The sequence below is a fragment of the Staurois parvus genome, unplaced genomic scaffold (genome assembly GCF_062004578.1).
Source record: "Staurois parvus isolate SC_StPar_1 unplaced genomic scaffold, SC_StPar_1.0 ptg000234l, whole genome shotgun sequence".
In the NCBI taxonomy this organism is placed as follows: domain Eukaryota; kingdom Metazoa; phylum Chordata; class Amphibia; order Anura; family Ranidae; genus Staurois; species Staurois parvus.
The window spans coordinates 6,934,863-6,950,171 of record NW_028318030.1 but is presented as its reverse complement, the minus strand read 5'-3'; the positions used below and the strand labels follow the sequence as shown (position 1 = coordinate 6,950,171).

General features: G+C 39.8%; 1 protein-coding gene across 4 annotated transcripts in view; it reads right to left on the bottom strand.

The window, feature by feature from the left end:
* PARG (poly(ADP-ribose) glycohydrolase) overlaps positions 1-15,309 on the bottom strand; it is a 246,362-nt gene that overhangs the window by 162,264 nt on the left and 68,789 nt on the right. For 3 of the 4 annotated variants that reach the window (XM_089680048.1, XM_089680050.1, XM_089680051.1), the window contains 4 exons: positions 14,724-14,859; positions 12,989-13,111; positions 12,815-12,901; positions 8,854-8,928 (listed from right to left, as the gene is read on the bottom strand). In XM_089680048.1, coding sequence (XP_089536174.1) covers positions 8,854-8,928; positions 12,815-12,901; positions 12,989-13,111; positions 14,724-14,859 — 421 coding nt within the window. The remainder of the gene's footprint in view (positions 1-8,853; positions 8,929-12,814; positions 12,902-12,988; positions 13,112-14,723; positions 14,860-15,309) is intronic. The other variant, XM_089680049.1, reaches the window with a different exon arrangement.

Genomic DNA, 15,309 nt, shown 5'->3' with positions numbered 1-15,309 from the left:
CGCTTTGTGGCTCATATAAGCCATCCCTCCACCACAGGTTTTGGAGTTGTCCCTCGATCTCTACTTTCTGGTCCCAACTCTTGAACTTTATGCTCTTCGTTACTGCTCTCCCGCTACCTAGAGACCCACTGCTCCTTCTTTTTGGAAACCTGGATGTTCCCGTGACTGCTGCTTCACATCAGCACATTGCTATGCTCAGAACTGCCAAACCGTGGCTCTCCACCTGCCTGATGGCAGCGAGAAGGTCAATTTTAAAAAAATGGGTCTCCAACTGACCGCCAACCATTTCGGATGTCAAATTGGACTTACACTTTCTACTTCGTTTGGAGCGGCTCAGCATTCATAACTCCCCATCTACTCCAGGAGAGGAAAAGTTCAACCGCAAGTGGGGACAAGATGTTTCAAGAATACTCCCTTCCTCGGAGTCTCAGCACCCCTCACACGGATTTCTAGCCTGGTCCTAATTTAGCCTCTGGGATATTCCTGATGCATTATGTATTGCTCAAATTAGGGGTAATCTGACTGTTAAATTACACTTTCTGGGCCTTCTTGGACCTTTACTTCACTTCACTATTTTGACAATCTGCCCTCCTTCCACTTTGGATTCAGTTTTCTTATTTTCTCTCTCTCTCTCAACTTCGCCTCATTGCTGACTCTTAGTGAAATGTCCCCATACTAGCCCATCTACACCCCCACACACTGCCGAGCTGTTTCTTGTTAAACTTTATGACTACATTACCACATTACTCGGCTGTCTGCTTATCTCAGTAACCTACTATCTCTATCCTGACATGTTCTTCCGGTCCTCTGGCCTCTGAACTTAGGCAATACATTCCTAAGTCTTCTACTTCTCCCTCCTTTATCTTTCTCTTCTTTTCTTTTTTTCTGTCTTTCCTGATGGTCTATTCCTTTCTAGACTTGTTTTCTCAGTTTTCTTTCTCCCTCTTTCCCTACGGTTCAATCTCTACTCTATGTTTTCTTATTTTGCTTCCACTTCCTATCCATATGCACGATGACCCTCCTCTTGGTCATTTGACTATTGGTCAACATGGATTATATCTGCTTATCTCTCTAGACTTATACCTACGCATGTTTAGACTCGTATCTTCTCAAAAACCTGGATACATTACTCCTAAGCCCTTACACTTCGACACTTGGTGTGATGTCTCCCTTTTCTATAAGTAAATCTTTTATTCCCACACATCTCTGCTTTCTCTTTGTCTCTCTTGGGGCTTTTGCATATTCTTTATGAGAACAATTGGTATTTCTGGATTTTGTTACCTGCTTTGACATGTTGCTACGCTATGTATACTGTATAATTTTTATCGTTGGTTCATGTGTGTATAAGATAAAACCAAATAAAGTCTCTTTAAAAAAAAAAAAAAAAAAAATTTCGGGGCTCAACTCAATTTTGAATCACACAGGTTTTCATTTAAATAATATTACAACTGGTAGACTTGGATCTTACAGAGCAGACCCAAAAAAGGTTAATGCACTTGCAAGTTATGTTGTGTGTTTCAATGAGTCCATGATTATTCATGGACTCCTTGAAATACACTCCAAAACATTCAATGGAAAAACCCAACAAGGCAATCAGTAAACACCACAATGGGGTATCACTCCTTAAGTGACGAATGCACATGGCTCAGCAAACAGACCATGACAGAGGGTTAGAGCTGTGTGATTGAAGCTGTAAGCTAGTAATCAACAGCTAGCTTGTTACAGCAACATTGGAGAAAAAAATTCAGACTGGCCCCCCGATCCTGGCTTTGACAGCTAAACAGGGATCTTCTCCTCCCTTGCTAGCTGTCAAATTGTTAAGAAAAATGGCCTTGCGGGGTTTCGACCACACGGCCGCGTCACTCATTCACAGTCATCTTGTAGTCTCTCATTCACAGTCATCTGTGAATGAGAGACTACACGTCCCGACAGCCTTAGCGGCTGTTAGCTTGTAGTCCTCAATGAACTACCACAAAGCTGTGGAGCACTGTGGTAGTTCATTCATTCTGTCACAATATCTGCTTGCTCGTTAAATCCCATACAGCAAGCAGATCTTCTGACAGGCCTGCAGGAGACCTGCATGGCATCAGCGATCTACTAATTGCTGGTGCAATACTTTCCAGGCTCCTGCAGACAAAAATAATAAATGCACATTTTTTTACCTGCAAAAAAAAACGTGCATTTATTATTTTTGTGCAAAAAAGGTGAACTTATCCTTTAAGTGCCTTTAAAACTGACTCAACTAGATTTGTAAAGAGTGATCATGAAAATGTTTTTTTTTTTCTTTTAAAAAGTGGAAAACCTGTCACATACCCCATATGCACTGCTATGTGGAAAAAGCTTCCCAGTCATAAACCAAAATAACACCACTAAGCACCTCAAAAGAAACCACAATGGGTGTTGCTCAGCTTAACCTTGCTTGATGCAGTCCAGTCTTTCAATTGAGTTTCAAAAGCTGGGCTATGTAACACCATAGTTTGCACAGCAGTCCATTGAAGGGCACCCTTTGGAGGTGCTCAGCAGTGCTATTTGAGTAGTTGACCAGTAAGCATTCCAAGCGGAATAATTTACCAAACTGCTGTAAGCAGGTATGTGGAGAGGTTTCCTCTGTTTCAGTGGTCTCCAAACTGCAGCCTGGGGGCTGGATGTGGCCTACTGCTTGCCTTTATCTGACCCTTGGGCCACTGTTCCATCAACTGACACCAATGATAGAGCACCCTTCCCCCTACTGACACTATCAACGAGGTGCTTATCTCCTCATTGAAAAACAATTATGCTCCCATTAAAACCAATGATGGGGCACTAATGCCAGGGTATTTCCTACTCCTGCTGGCCACAGTTTGCTTCCCCCCCAACACTAAAGCCTGAAGGACGTTAAACTGGCCCTTTGCTTAGAAAGTTTGGAGACCCCTGCTCTATTTAATAGTTGAAAACCTCTTAATACACATTAAATACACATTTAACAACTTGATATACAGTCTCATCTGCTGCGACGTCTCTCGTACCTAGTCAAGTTTCCTTCTAACCTGGTATAAAGGATCAAATTGCATCAATGCCACATTCTTAAAAACAATTCAACAACCTTTATTTTAGTAAAGACTTTTTAACCTTGACAGTAATACAAAAAAAAGTTTAAACATTTCTGGTGATCCCTTTCACCTATAAAAGTTCAAAGTAGAGTGCTTTCACAGTGCTGCTTTGGAGTCAAGTAGAAATTCATTCAGAAATGAATGTTTAGGAGTACGTCAATGTCTAGAATAGGCATGAACCCTGGTTTCTACTTACTTGATGTCAATCAGAACAGGGTACTAATGTTTCCTCCCACACTCCAAAGACATGCTGGTAGATTAACCGGCTCTTGTCTAAACTGGCCCAAGTATATGTACTGTATATGTATGCATGCAAATTAGGAACCTCAGATTGTAAGCTCTTTGAGGGCAGGGACTGATGTCAATGTAACATTTATATTTATCGCTGCATACATTGACAGCACTATAGAAGTTTCTGTAATTATAATATTTTATAAGCGTCTGTACGTAGAGGTAAAAAAAGAAGGGGAATGGCTTTGATGCGCTCTAGGTCTGAACAATCCATACTTTGCTTCTGATGAACGTTGCTTCACAGCTGAGGAGCGGAGCATAGAAAGTCATAAATGAAAAATTACTCATTTATCCCATACCTGAATGTCAGAAGAAGCCCTAAGTAGTAAAGAGACACACCACTTTAAATTTGCAATGGTCATCGAGAGCTCAGCCTATGTACATACAAAAAAAAAAAAAAAAAAAAAGGACCTGCATTCAAGAGAGGGAGAACTTTATATACAGCATAACTCAGGGATCTTGTGTCAAAAGAACAATAAATGAAAACATCTGCTACAAGTAGGGATAACTAGCATTTTTTTGTGCCCTCCTGAAAATCCATTTATGACCAACAGCAGCAAACCATAAACATGTTTAAAAGCCCTACAAATATCCTGCCTAAAGAAAGCTATCCTTCTACAAAGCAGTTTAAATAAAAAGAAACTATAATTTTGCACATGTAAAGTAGGTAAGTTTAGTGCCATACTAAAATTTTCTCTTCCAGATTTATAGTTTCAGATAATTTTGTAGATCTAAAATGGCACCAAGGCACATGATGATCTCATAACATGCTTCAAATTGTAAAAAAAAATAAAATAATAAAATAAAAAAAATTCTACCATGGTGAAGCTTATTTTTAGAACTATATTGTGATTAACAGTAATTGCACAGTGGCCTTGCAAATATGCACAGGAATAGACAACACACAATACAGGCAAAGCCATAATGTAATCACTATTGAACCCAAAGCTTTCAAAATGATTGCTTCCTATTGATCCACATGGCTCATAGGAACCACATTAGAGGCAAGGAAATGTATCTAATATTGTTGATAGCTATATACAACGTGCAGAACAAGAACAAATCAAATACATTTTATAATGCAGAACACAGGTACAGGAAATTAAGTTATCAATTGCTTCTTTAAAATACACCTTGCGAAATGTGTATTATAATATGACCAGAAACCTCTTCTAACATTAGAATTTTCCATTCTTGGACAGACGTTGCCTAAGTACAGTGCCTTAAAAACATTCAAACCCCTTGAAATTTTCCACAATTTGTCATGTTACAATCAAAAACGTAAAACGTATTTTATTGGGATTTTATGTGATAGACCAACACAAAGTGGCACATAAATGTGAAGTGGAAGGAAAATGGTTTTAAAAATTTTTTTTGCAAATATCTGCAAAGTGTGGCGTGAATTTGTATTCAGCCTCCCGGAATCAATACTTTGTAGAACCACCTTATGTAATTACAGGTGCAGTCTATTTGAGGATGTCTCTACCAGCTTTGCAAATCTAGAGTGAAATTTTTTTCAAATTTTGCCACAGAGTCTCAATTGGATTTAGGTCTGGACTTCGACATGAATATGTTTTGATGTTAACCATTCCATTGTAGCTCTGACTGTATGTTTAGGGTCGTTGTCCTGCTGAAAGGTGAACCTCCACCCCAGTCTCAAGTCTACTGCAGACTGCAACAGGTTTTCTTCTAAGATTGCCCTGTATTTGGCTCCATTAATCTTCCCATCAACTCTGACCAGCTTCCCTGCCCCTGCTGAAGAAAAGCATCCCCACAACATGATGCTGTCACCACCATGTTTCACAGTGGGGATGGTGTGTTCACGGTGATGGGCAGTGATTTTTCCACCACACATAGTGTTTTGGTTTTAGTCCAAAAAGTTACATTTTGGTCTCATCTGAGCAGAGTACCTTCTTCCACATGTTTGCGGTGTCCCCCACATGGCTTGTCACAAACTGCAAACAGGACTTCGTATGGCTTTCTTTCTACAACAGCTTTCTTCTTGCCACTCTTCCATAAAGGCCAGATTTGTGGAGTGCACAACTAATAGTTTTCCTGTGGACAGATTCTCCCACCTGAGCTGTAGATCTCTGCAGATCCTCCAGAGTTACCATGAGCCTCCTGGCTGCTTCTCTGATTTATGCTCTCCTTGCCCAGCCTGTCAGTTTAGGTGGACGGCCATGTCTTGGCAGGTTTGCAGTTGTGCTATACTCTTCCATTTTTGGATGATGGATTGAACAGTGCTCCGTGAGATGTTCAAAGCTTGGGATATTTTTTTTACAACCTAACCCTGCTTTAAGCTTCTCCACAACATAATCCCTGACCTGTCTAGCATGTTCCTTGACCTTCATCATGCTGTTTGTTCACTAATGTTCTCTAAAAAAAAAATGGTCTATAATTTTTATTAGGTGTATTTTAAATGATAAAAGACAGAATATCAACCAAAAATCCAGAAAAAAAAAAACCCATGATGCAAATGTTATAAATTGAGATGCAGTTTAGTGAGTAAAATAAGTATTTGATCCCCAAGCAAAACATGACTTCGTACTTGGTGGAGAAACTCTTGTTGGCAGGCAAGCACAGAGGAAAGACATTTCTTGTAGTTGGTTACCAGGATTGCTCAAATCTCAGGAGGGATTTTGGTCCACTTTCTTTACAGATCTATTCTAAATCCTTAAGGTTTATTGGCTGTTGCTTGGCAACTCGAATTTTCAGCTCCATCCATACATTTTCTATAAGTTTAAGGTCTGGAGACTGGCTAGGCCACTCCATGACCTTAATGTGCTTCTTCTTGAGGCACTCCTTTGTTGCCTTGATGGTATATTTCAGGGCATTGTCATACTGGAAGACCCATCCATGACCCATCTTCACTGTTCTGGCTGAGGGAAGAAGGTTCTCATCCAAGATTTTACAATACATGGCTCCGTCCAATGGCCCCTCAATGCAGCAAAGTTGGCCTGTACCTTTAGCTGAGAAAGAGCCCTAAAGCATAATATTTCCACCTCCGTGCTTGATTGTAGGGATGGTGTTCTTAGGGTCAAAGTCAGCATTTTTCTTTCTCCAAACACGGTGAGTCGAGTTATTGCCAAAGAGGTCAATTTTGATCTCATCTGACAACACTACTTTCTCATAATCCTTCTCTGAATCATTTAGATGTTCAGTGGCAAACTTCAGATGGGTCTTCTTGAGGAGGTGGACCTTGCGGGTTCTTCAGGATTTCAATCCATGGTGGCGTATTGTGTTACCAATGGTTTATTTGGTGACTGTGGTCCCAACTGCCTTGAGATCATTCACAAGCTCCTCCCATGTAGTTCTGGGCTGATCCCTCACTTTTCTCATGATCATCCTTACCCCATGAGGCGAAATCTTGCATGGTGCTCCAGACCAAGGGCGATTGATGGTTATTTTGTATTTCTTCCATTTGCAAATAATCATTCCAATAGTTGTCTCCTTTGCACCAAACTTCTTGTCGATGGTCTTGCAGCCCATTCCATCCTTGTGCAGGTCTACAATCTTTTCCCTGATGTCCTTTGACAGATCTTTGGTCTAACCCAGGGGTAGGAAACCTGCGGCTCTCCAGCTGTTGCAGGACTACAAGTTCCATCATGCCTCTGCAAGTCATAGCTGTAACTGTCAGCTTTGTAATGTTGCAATGCCTCATGGGAAATGTAGTTCCACAACAGCTAGAGAGCCGCAGGTTACCTACCCCTGGTCTAGCCCATGATGGTGAGGAAGAATAAGATTCTGTGGATGGGTGTCTTTTATACACACAATGAGTTGTCGTAAGGAGCACCTTCTTAAAGTGACAGGCATAATCTGTGTACCAAATACTTAATTTACTCACTGAGCTGCAACTCAATTTATAACATTTGTATCATGTGTTCGTTTCAGGATTTTTGGTTGTAATTCTGTCTCTCACTTAAAACACAAAGATAAAAAATTTTGACCCTTCATTTCTTTGTAAGTGGGCAAAATTACAAAATCTGCAGGGGATCATGTAATTATTTTCCCCACTGTATACTGAGATTAAAATTACACACAGGTGGACTCTATTTACTAATTAGGTGACTTCTGATGGCAACAGGTTCCGCTAGATTTTAGTTAGGGGTATCAGAGTAAAAGGGACCTGAACACAAATTCACCCCACACTTTTCAGATATTTATTCGTAAAACAATTTAAAAACCATTTATCATTTTCCTTCCACTTCACAACTCTTTGCCACATTCTGTTGGTTTATCAAACAAAATACCAATAAAATACATTTAAGTTTTTGGTTGTAACATGACAAAATGTGGAAAATGTCAAGGGGTATGAATACTTTGAATGAAGGCACTGAGATTTTCTGGGTTAAGTTTGCCTGTTTTTTTTAACAAGCCATTTTGTGTGATAATGGACATGCTGGTCATTGTTTGTCCTGCTGAACTTACTCCTAATATAACCAAAGAATTTACTTCACAATGTATGTAACTCACTGAATGTGAGTGTCAATGCCTGTCACTTTGCTCCAACCATCTGTTTGCAGCAATACAAGAGCGCACAAGTGCCTCTCTGGGATTGCACAATTTTGTGCTAAGGGCTTGCTATGGAGGAGAGAAGAAATAATTTTTGCTTTTGAGAAGTAGTGCCAAATACTCCCTTACTCTTGCATACTGGGCTGTATATTACATATTCCTGTCCCATGCATGTTACATACTCCTGACCCCTGCACTCTGAATGCTTTATACTCCTGACCCTCGATTACTGTGCATATTGGATCTGTGTATATGGCATATTCCTGACCTTGTATTTTATAAGCAACACTGTTTATTGTCTCAAAAGTTGATGGTACTGCTCTGTGATTAGTTTAAATGACTCTTTAAAATAGGCTCATGCAAAGCGTTTCAATGCTCCCCGTCGTTTATAATAGGAAGGATATTTCCAGGACAGGTGGCCACAAGCCACAAGGCTGGAAAAGAGAAGAACATTTCTTTATTAATCCAGTCATCTCACAAAATGAAGTGGGGGGGGGGGGGGGGGGAGTGATGTGAAGCGGGGCAGAGGACACTACTGTGAGACACCATGCGTTCTTCATGATGTTTTTCATTTGGGGGCTTGAATTATTTTTTATTTTAAACGGTGCCTCCCGCCACCCCCAAGGGATCCTCCATGTTGTCCAGGTAGATCTCAACCTCTGAAAGGCTGCCAACCCCTGCTTTAGCCAACAACATTTTCATTTGGTTTATAAATCTACCAAAACTTCACTGTTTATGAATTGCACCTTGGACATTATTTCTATAACGTAAGAGGCTTTGTTGAATCATTCCCCTAATAATCTAATCAGTCATGCAACCATTATAATTATATTAGACTACACATGGTTTATATCTGGATGAAGTGTGCATTTAAGAGCTTAATGTTTAAGTCTTCAACTAGTCTGGAAAGAGAAGCGTAAACTAGAGTTAAATAACATTTCTGGCAAAGAAAATACAATACCTTCACACAAAAGTCAACCAAAGCGGTGAAGTCCCATTTTTTGGAATAAGTCGAATTATACGCCAAAATTGCTGACTGCAATTAAAGATACAAAAAAGCATTTCAATGGTACAAATAAAATAAACACTTGCGCCATCTGCAGGTTTCTAGGACATAAACGCAGATTCATTATTTGCAATACATTCATATTTTGCATTGCAGTAACATGCATTAAAATGCGCATTTTAATGTGTGTCATGGCAATGCATTGGTATGTGCAGGATTTATTCTAAATGGCACCTTAATGAATGTATACAGTAAAAAAAAAAAATGACAGTGCAGATCAGAGGATGTGCTGTGGGTTATGCATATCAACACGATAAATGTATGAATGAGCTATAAAGTCTTTTTAGAAAGTTTACAAGTATAAAAAAGTAATTATTATCAAGCCTATTCCACACAGGAGTAAAAAATGTGGAGTTTTTTTTATTAATCTGAAATGAAATGCACTGTTTATTGGACATTGAACACAGCGGAGTAAAAAAAATCTGTAATACAGTTTACAGTACAAAGCAATAAAACAAAAAATACTTTTTGTGCAGTAATTTACTTACGTATTTACTTGTTTAGGCCCCTTGCACACGAGCGTCATACCTTACTGATGTTTACTCAAGAACTTGTGACGCCCGCCTGCAAAGGGCCACAATACTGGCAAAGAAGAATTTTACTCATCTATACGCTTACACACCTTACTCGCCTATACTCAGCATTAATCAGGTCTTTACACAGTTTTTGGCCTCTTGCACATGGGCATCACAAGTTCCTGAGTAAACATCAATAAACAATGACACCTGTGTGCAAGGGGCCTTACTGGTACAATAAAGATCTTATAAAAAATTATGTAAAATGAATTGAGCCAGAAAAGCATGCTAGGATTTTCTAGTATGAAATGCCTGCCTTGCTTTAGATGTTCTGACAGTCTGTAATAAAAGTTATGCCAGACACAGGCAACCTTATCCTTTATAAACTGTGAGGCCAAGTCAGTTTAGGTGAAAACAAAAAGCTTTCTAGACCCCCTTTTTTATTATCAATTACAGTAGGATCTCTGGTAAAAAAGAGACTCCTGTTCCTACATCAAGCCTTCCGTCACCATCAGGGTAATCCAAAAATCAAATACAAAAGTGGGTGGGGCATTCCCATTGGCTCCTGTGAGGCTAGAAGAATGTATTGTTCCTGGGCAAGGTCATGTATGGAAAGTACTCTGTGGTTTCTCATTAATCATATCCAGCATACGTATATAAACATTCTGGGACAGTAAGTGGTTATACTAAGATCATGCCTGCAGCTATGATCCTTTTTTTTTTTTTTTTTTTTTTTTCACCTGGCAGTTAGTAGTCAGCTAATAGCAATCCAGGCTGCTTTACAGCCAACCAATCACTTTTACAGCCCCTGGAAGACCCCCTTCCCCGCCACCACCTGAGGTGGTTCGCGGGCTCTCCTGGCACATAGGAGCCTGCAAAATGACAGTAAACCAACTCAATTCATCCAACTCAAATTTTTTAATCCCAACCATCTCCACTCTACTGGTGTGGCCCAGGGTTCTGTCCTGAGGCCCCTTCTGTTTAAAATCTATCTTTTTCTCTTGGTCTTCTATAAAAACAATTGCACTTCCATGTTCTGTGTACTGTGGGAGACCGGATATAGTGAATGCAGGGTCCTGGGTTTAGTAACACTTTAACATCCACTTCCATTGACACCCAGGTCTACTTGTCCACTAAATCTACGATCACCCTTCCATCCAAATACCTTACCAAATGTTTACAGGAAATCAAATCCTGGCTCTCTACAAACTTTCAGCAACTTTATGTCTTGACGTGATTGGTATCTATTTACGCCACACAACATCTTTTATATTTTACCCAAAAATTCAGTATTATAATGCATTTGTGTGCAATAAAATTTAAGCATATTTGTTCCTAAAAATCTGAGTTTGATAAATAGTGGCACAAATAAGGTGTGTAAAAATATTGCAACAGCCACCAATGTATTTTCCAGGGCCTCTGCTTTAAGAAAATATAGAATTTATTTATTTATTTATTTTTTTAGGTATTCCAAGAAAATTTCCAGCTAAAAAATTGCCAATTTTAACATGTATGTGAAAAAAGCCTACACAAGTGGGCAGGTGGTTCAACTACAACTATAAGCAATTTTTTTTCCCATTTTGGATAGAGTAAAAGGAGGGTTATAACCTTTGTACGACTTATTTGCAGTTCACTATAATGTAGCTACTACAGTTAATCCTTGCGGCACAAGGCCTAATGTACACAAACTCGTGTTTGCATCCAAGTTTCTTTTCCACCCCACTATGCAAGTCAACAACACTAACAAAACCTAATGCAAGAGAAGCTCAAACACGAAGAAGCAGCTTTAAACAAACATTTCTTGAGTTACTCAAAAAGCAAATTAGCGATACTCTGATGTATCAAAATCCTGCAAACCGTAGGCAAACTTTTTTTTTTACATTTTGGATAACGTAAGGGAGAGTTATAACCCGTCAGGTTATTTTCATCATCTGTTTCCCATTGCAGAGATTCCCCTCACTTCCTGCCCCATAGCCAAACAGGAAGTGAATGAAAATCCCTGCAAATTAAAGGGAATCCCTTGGGGACCCCCAGGTCACCAGAACTAGTCCCAATTGGAAGATTTGCCCTCTTACTTTTCTGGGGACAACCCAAAATCTGGAAGTTTCTTTTACTTTCAATGATAATGGTAAACAGAACAAATAGAGAGGATATATCTCCCTAATTAGGGCAAAGACAGCAATAAAAACTGACAAGTGTTCAAATCCCTCTCCACTCTATCCAAAACTAAAAAAAAGTTTTGACTTTAGTTACACTTTAAAAAGTATGGGTTAAACTAGTGGTGCACCGAAATGAAAACTCTGGTGCCGAAACTGATACTGAAAATTCAGAATGCATGTGGCCAAAAACCAAACCGAAACGTCTGCGTATGTGGGGGTGGGATGGCTCCAATTTTTGTTTTCTCTACTTTCATGTATATTATTTTTATTTATTTTTCAACTTAAGATTTTATATTCATCACATAGGGACCAACAGTGTGTGCAAGGAGGGGGCAGGAGAGGAGCAGTGTATACAGTGAGGGAACAGTGTATACAGAGAGGCTCCCTCATTGGCTGTCACTATATGTCAGTGCAGCAGTATGAAAATGGTAAAAATAAAGTATTCATAATTATCCAAATACAAAAAAAAATGTTTTTCTAAAATGAAGAAAATATTAAAAATAAATACAGATTTCATTCATCCTAATAAATATTTTAAAATAAAATGACACTATTTTCAGGGCCCATTTACACTTGTGTGTTGTGGCAATATGCTTTAACAAGATTTTTACCATGCTATTTGCAATGTGCGCCAATGCATCTGTTCAACCACAGCATTTTGCGGTGCTACTAATTGTGAACATGTGAACAGCAATCCCAATGCACTGTGCAGTAGCAGCCAACACACTAAAGTGCACCAGAAAACCTGTACTGTTGTGCAATGGCCTGGCAAGAAAGTCACATTTTCAGGTGTTAGCAGCCATCCAGATTTTTGCTTCACTACTTAAATCGTTGACCTTGAGCAAGCATGCAGATCAGAAGTTCAGCCTTGTAAACTGGCTGCATGCTTGTTCTAGGTCAATGACTCACTAGGTAATAAAGCCAGGATTATAATGACAGTTCAGGAAGCTGCACTTTTAAAAATGAAAATCAGCAATGTCAACATCCATATATCTAGCTTCACAGGTACACTTTAAGCTGACTCCGGGTATAAGTTATAATTCATTTAAGATTTTTTAAAAGTCTTCTATTAACTGGAATACAAGAAGTGACACTGATACTAAAGCAATATATTTGCATTTTTTTCAGAAATAGAGTTTTACATTAGGCAGTGAAAAGTAAAAGCAACAGCCCCATTCACACCTTCAGCTCATGTGCGTTTCCTATGTTGCCCTTCAAAGATGATTCAATGATTTTCCATCGGTATGTTGTAGTCCTTAAATTACCCTGCTGAATTTAAAAGAAAAAACAAAAATTACTATTATACATACTACTTTTTAAAAACTTAAAAGGTAATTTGATCCCGCAACTTCTCACATGGTCATCTACTGGATATATATTGTTTTTTGAGCAGGGCATCTTCACGTGTATGCTGTCCCATGTTTCTGTAAAGGAAGATGGATGGGGCACAGGCACAACATTGTCCTGTAACCTGTCAACCTGAAAAATAAAAATCAAGAAATGAATACAAAGAACAACGCAAATTTACTTTACAATACTGGTGACAAGAAAACCAGAAGAATATGCTTCCTATTCTTTTTAAAGTCCACTCTTCCCCTGAGGTTTTACACTGGAAACCTGCTTTCAGCACACAAGGGTTTCGAATGGCTGGAGCACCCCTCCTTCAGATCACTAACCTAAAGTACAATACCCCCTGTTGGTTCCCTTGAAGTGGAAGAAAGGATAACATAGAAGTTTGCTTAAAACATAGCTTCCCCGCTCCTCCTACCTATGCTGTATACTGCTGGTAAAAGGAGAGGTGTGGAAATGCCTTTTTTCAATCCATCACATTATGCAGAAGTTAGGGCTCCCTGTTGTCATGGAGCGGCTGCTGCAGGGGAGAGGAGAGAGTACTGACAAGAGGTGGGCAATGGAAGGCAGCGGGTGGCGTTATGGCTCATGGAATTCAGCCTCGTTGTCAAACGCTCCATGACACCGGGGAGCCAGAACTTCAGCATCAAGTGACCGCACCAGAGTGGATTGAAAAGTATTTACAGACATTTTTATTTAACAGCAGCATAGGTACGAGTGTGGAAACAGTTTTATATGCAGACATACACTGAACCTATATAGCCTTTACTTGTACTTCAAATGAAAAGTGTTAACTCCCTTAAAGAAGGGGGGGAGGGGGGAGCGCGCGCGAGCGAGAGAGAGAGAGAGCGCGAGCAAGAGAGAATGAGTAATGTGCAATCCTTGTTTTTTTTTATTCTATGCTCTGTTTAAAAACCAGGCAAGGATCATTTTCAGTAGGTCAGTCAGTGTGTTCTATTTCATGGCCAGGAGACCCTAGGTGTATTTGTGCCTTGCCTATGCAAAGTGGTTGCAAATGCTTACATTTACCCAGTAAAGGGACTACCCTTAGGTGATACACAGAAACAAATCCTACTGCACAAGCTGTACCTGTTTATCTGCAGCCATCTCTTCTCCACACTCCTTAAGCACACATTTTACACAGCATCTCTCAGCTCTAGCAGGCAGGAGGGCAGGGATCTGACCTCACAAAAGTGCAGAGCTAGAGCACAGAGCTTCAGTATAAATGGAGTAAGGGAATGAACAATCCCCACCCCCCTGTACACACTGTGCTAGGGAAATATACACAGTTGAAGAGGTCAGTCACCTACTGTGCTTGGAAGAGGGCTGTGGAGTCAGCATAGATTATCAGTGACTCATGCAAATAGATGGAGTTCACAGAGATATGACACTTGGCGCTGTAGATTAAGGCTAAAAACACCCTATACAGGGATGTGCTTTGATCATTTTTCATGTCAGAGGTTTACAACCACTTTAAATCTTTCCCCTGCAAAAGCCCATATGTGACTTACCTTTATTCCCTCACTGCTAGAGCTTAGGAGAAAATGCCCCTTTGACAGCTTCAAGTCCATCTAGACACAGGGTTGAGTACTTTCATTTCACTCCCATGTGAAAGTGCTGTGCCCAAGCAGGCACTTGCCAAGCACCATAAATATCACTTGGGAGGAATGGGTGCAAGTCATAGGCTCTCTTATACGCAGTAATACCAGGTAATTCCACTGGAAGACCATTAAACTCTTACCCGTACGGTGATGGTGTGGTTAGCAGAAGGCTTTAATGGTGGTAGAGCATTGTAACACACTGGCATTCTGTTCATCTCTTCCAATGGTGTCCCCAGGTATGTTGTTATGTCAGAGGATGTGCCTTGAATATCTTTTCTGTTTTTAAGAGAAATTAAAACTCAAATATAAAATTTAGTAGGCCCAATTACAAATGTAGTATTTGGTTCACTTGAAAATCATTTCATGCTCTTAGTAAATACTGACTAACAGGATATCATCCTCACACAGATGAAAACATGTACCGCAGTAATTGGCCATACATAGCCTGCTAAATCGGTGCACAAGATATTTACTGACCAAGCCCAAATATTCATTTTTGCTAGGGATCAACTTCCTATTTCAACAGAAAAGGAGACAGACAGCATACACTATATCGCTAAAAGTATTTGGGCGCCTGCCTTTACATGCACATGAATTTAATGGCATCCCATTCTTAGTCCATAGGGTTCAATATAGAGTTGGCCCACCCTTTGCAGCTATAACAGCTTCAACTCTTCTGGGAAGGGTGTCCTCAAGGTTTAAAAGTGTGTCTATGGGAATGTTTGA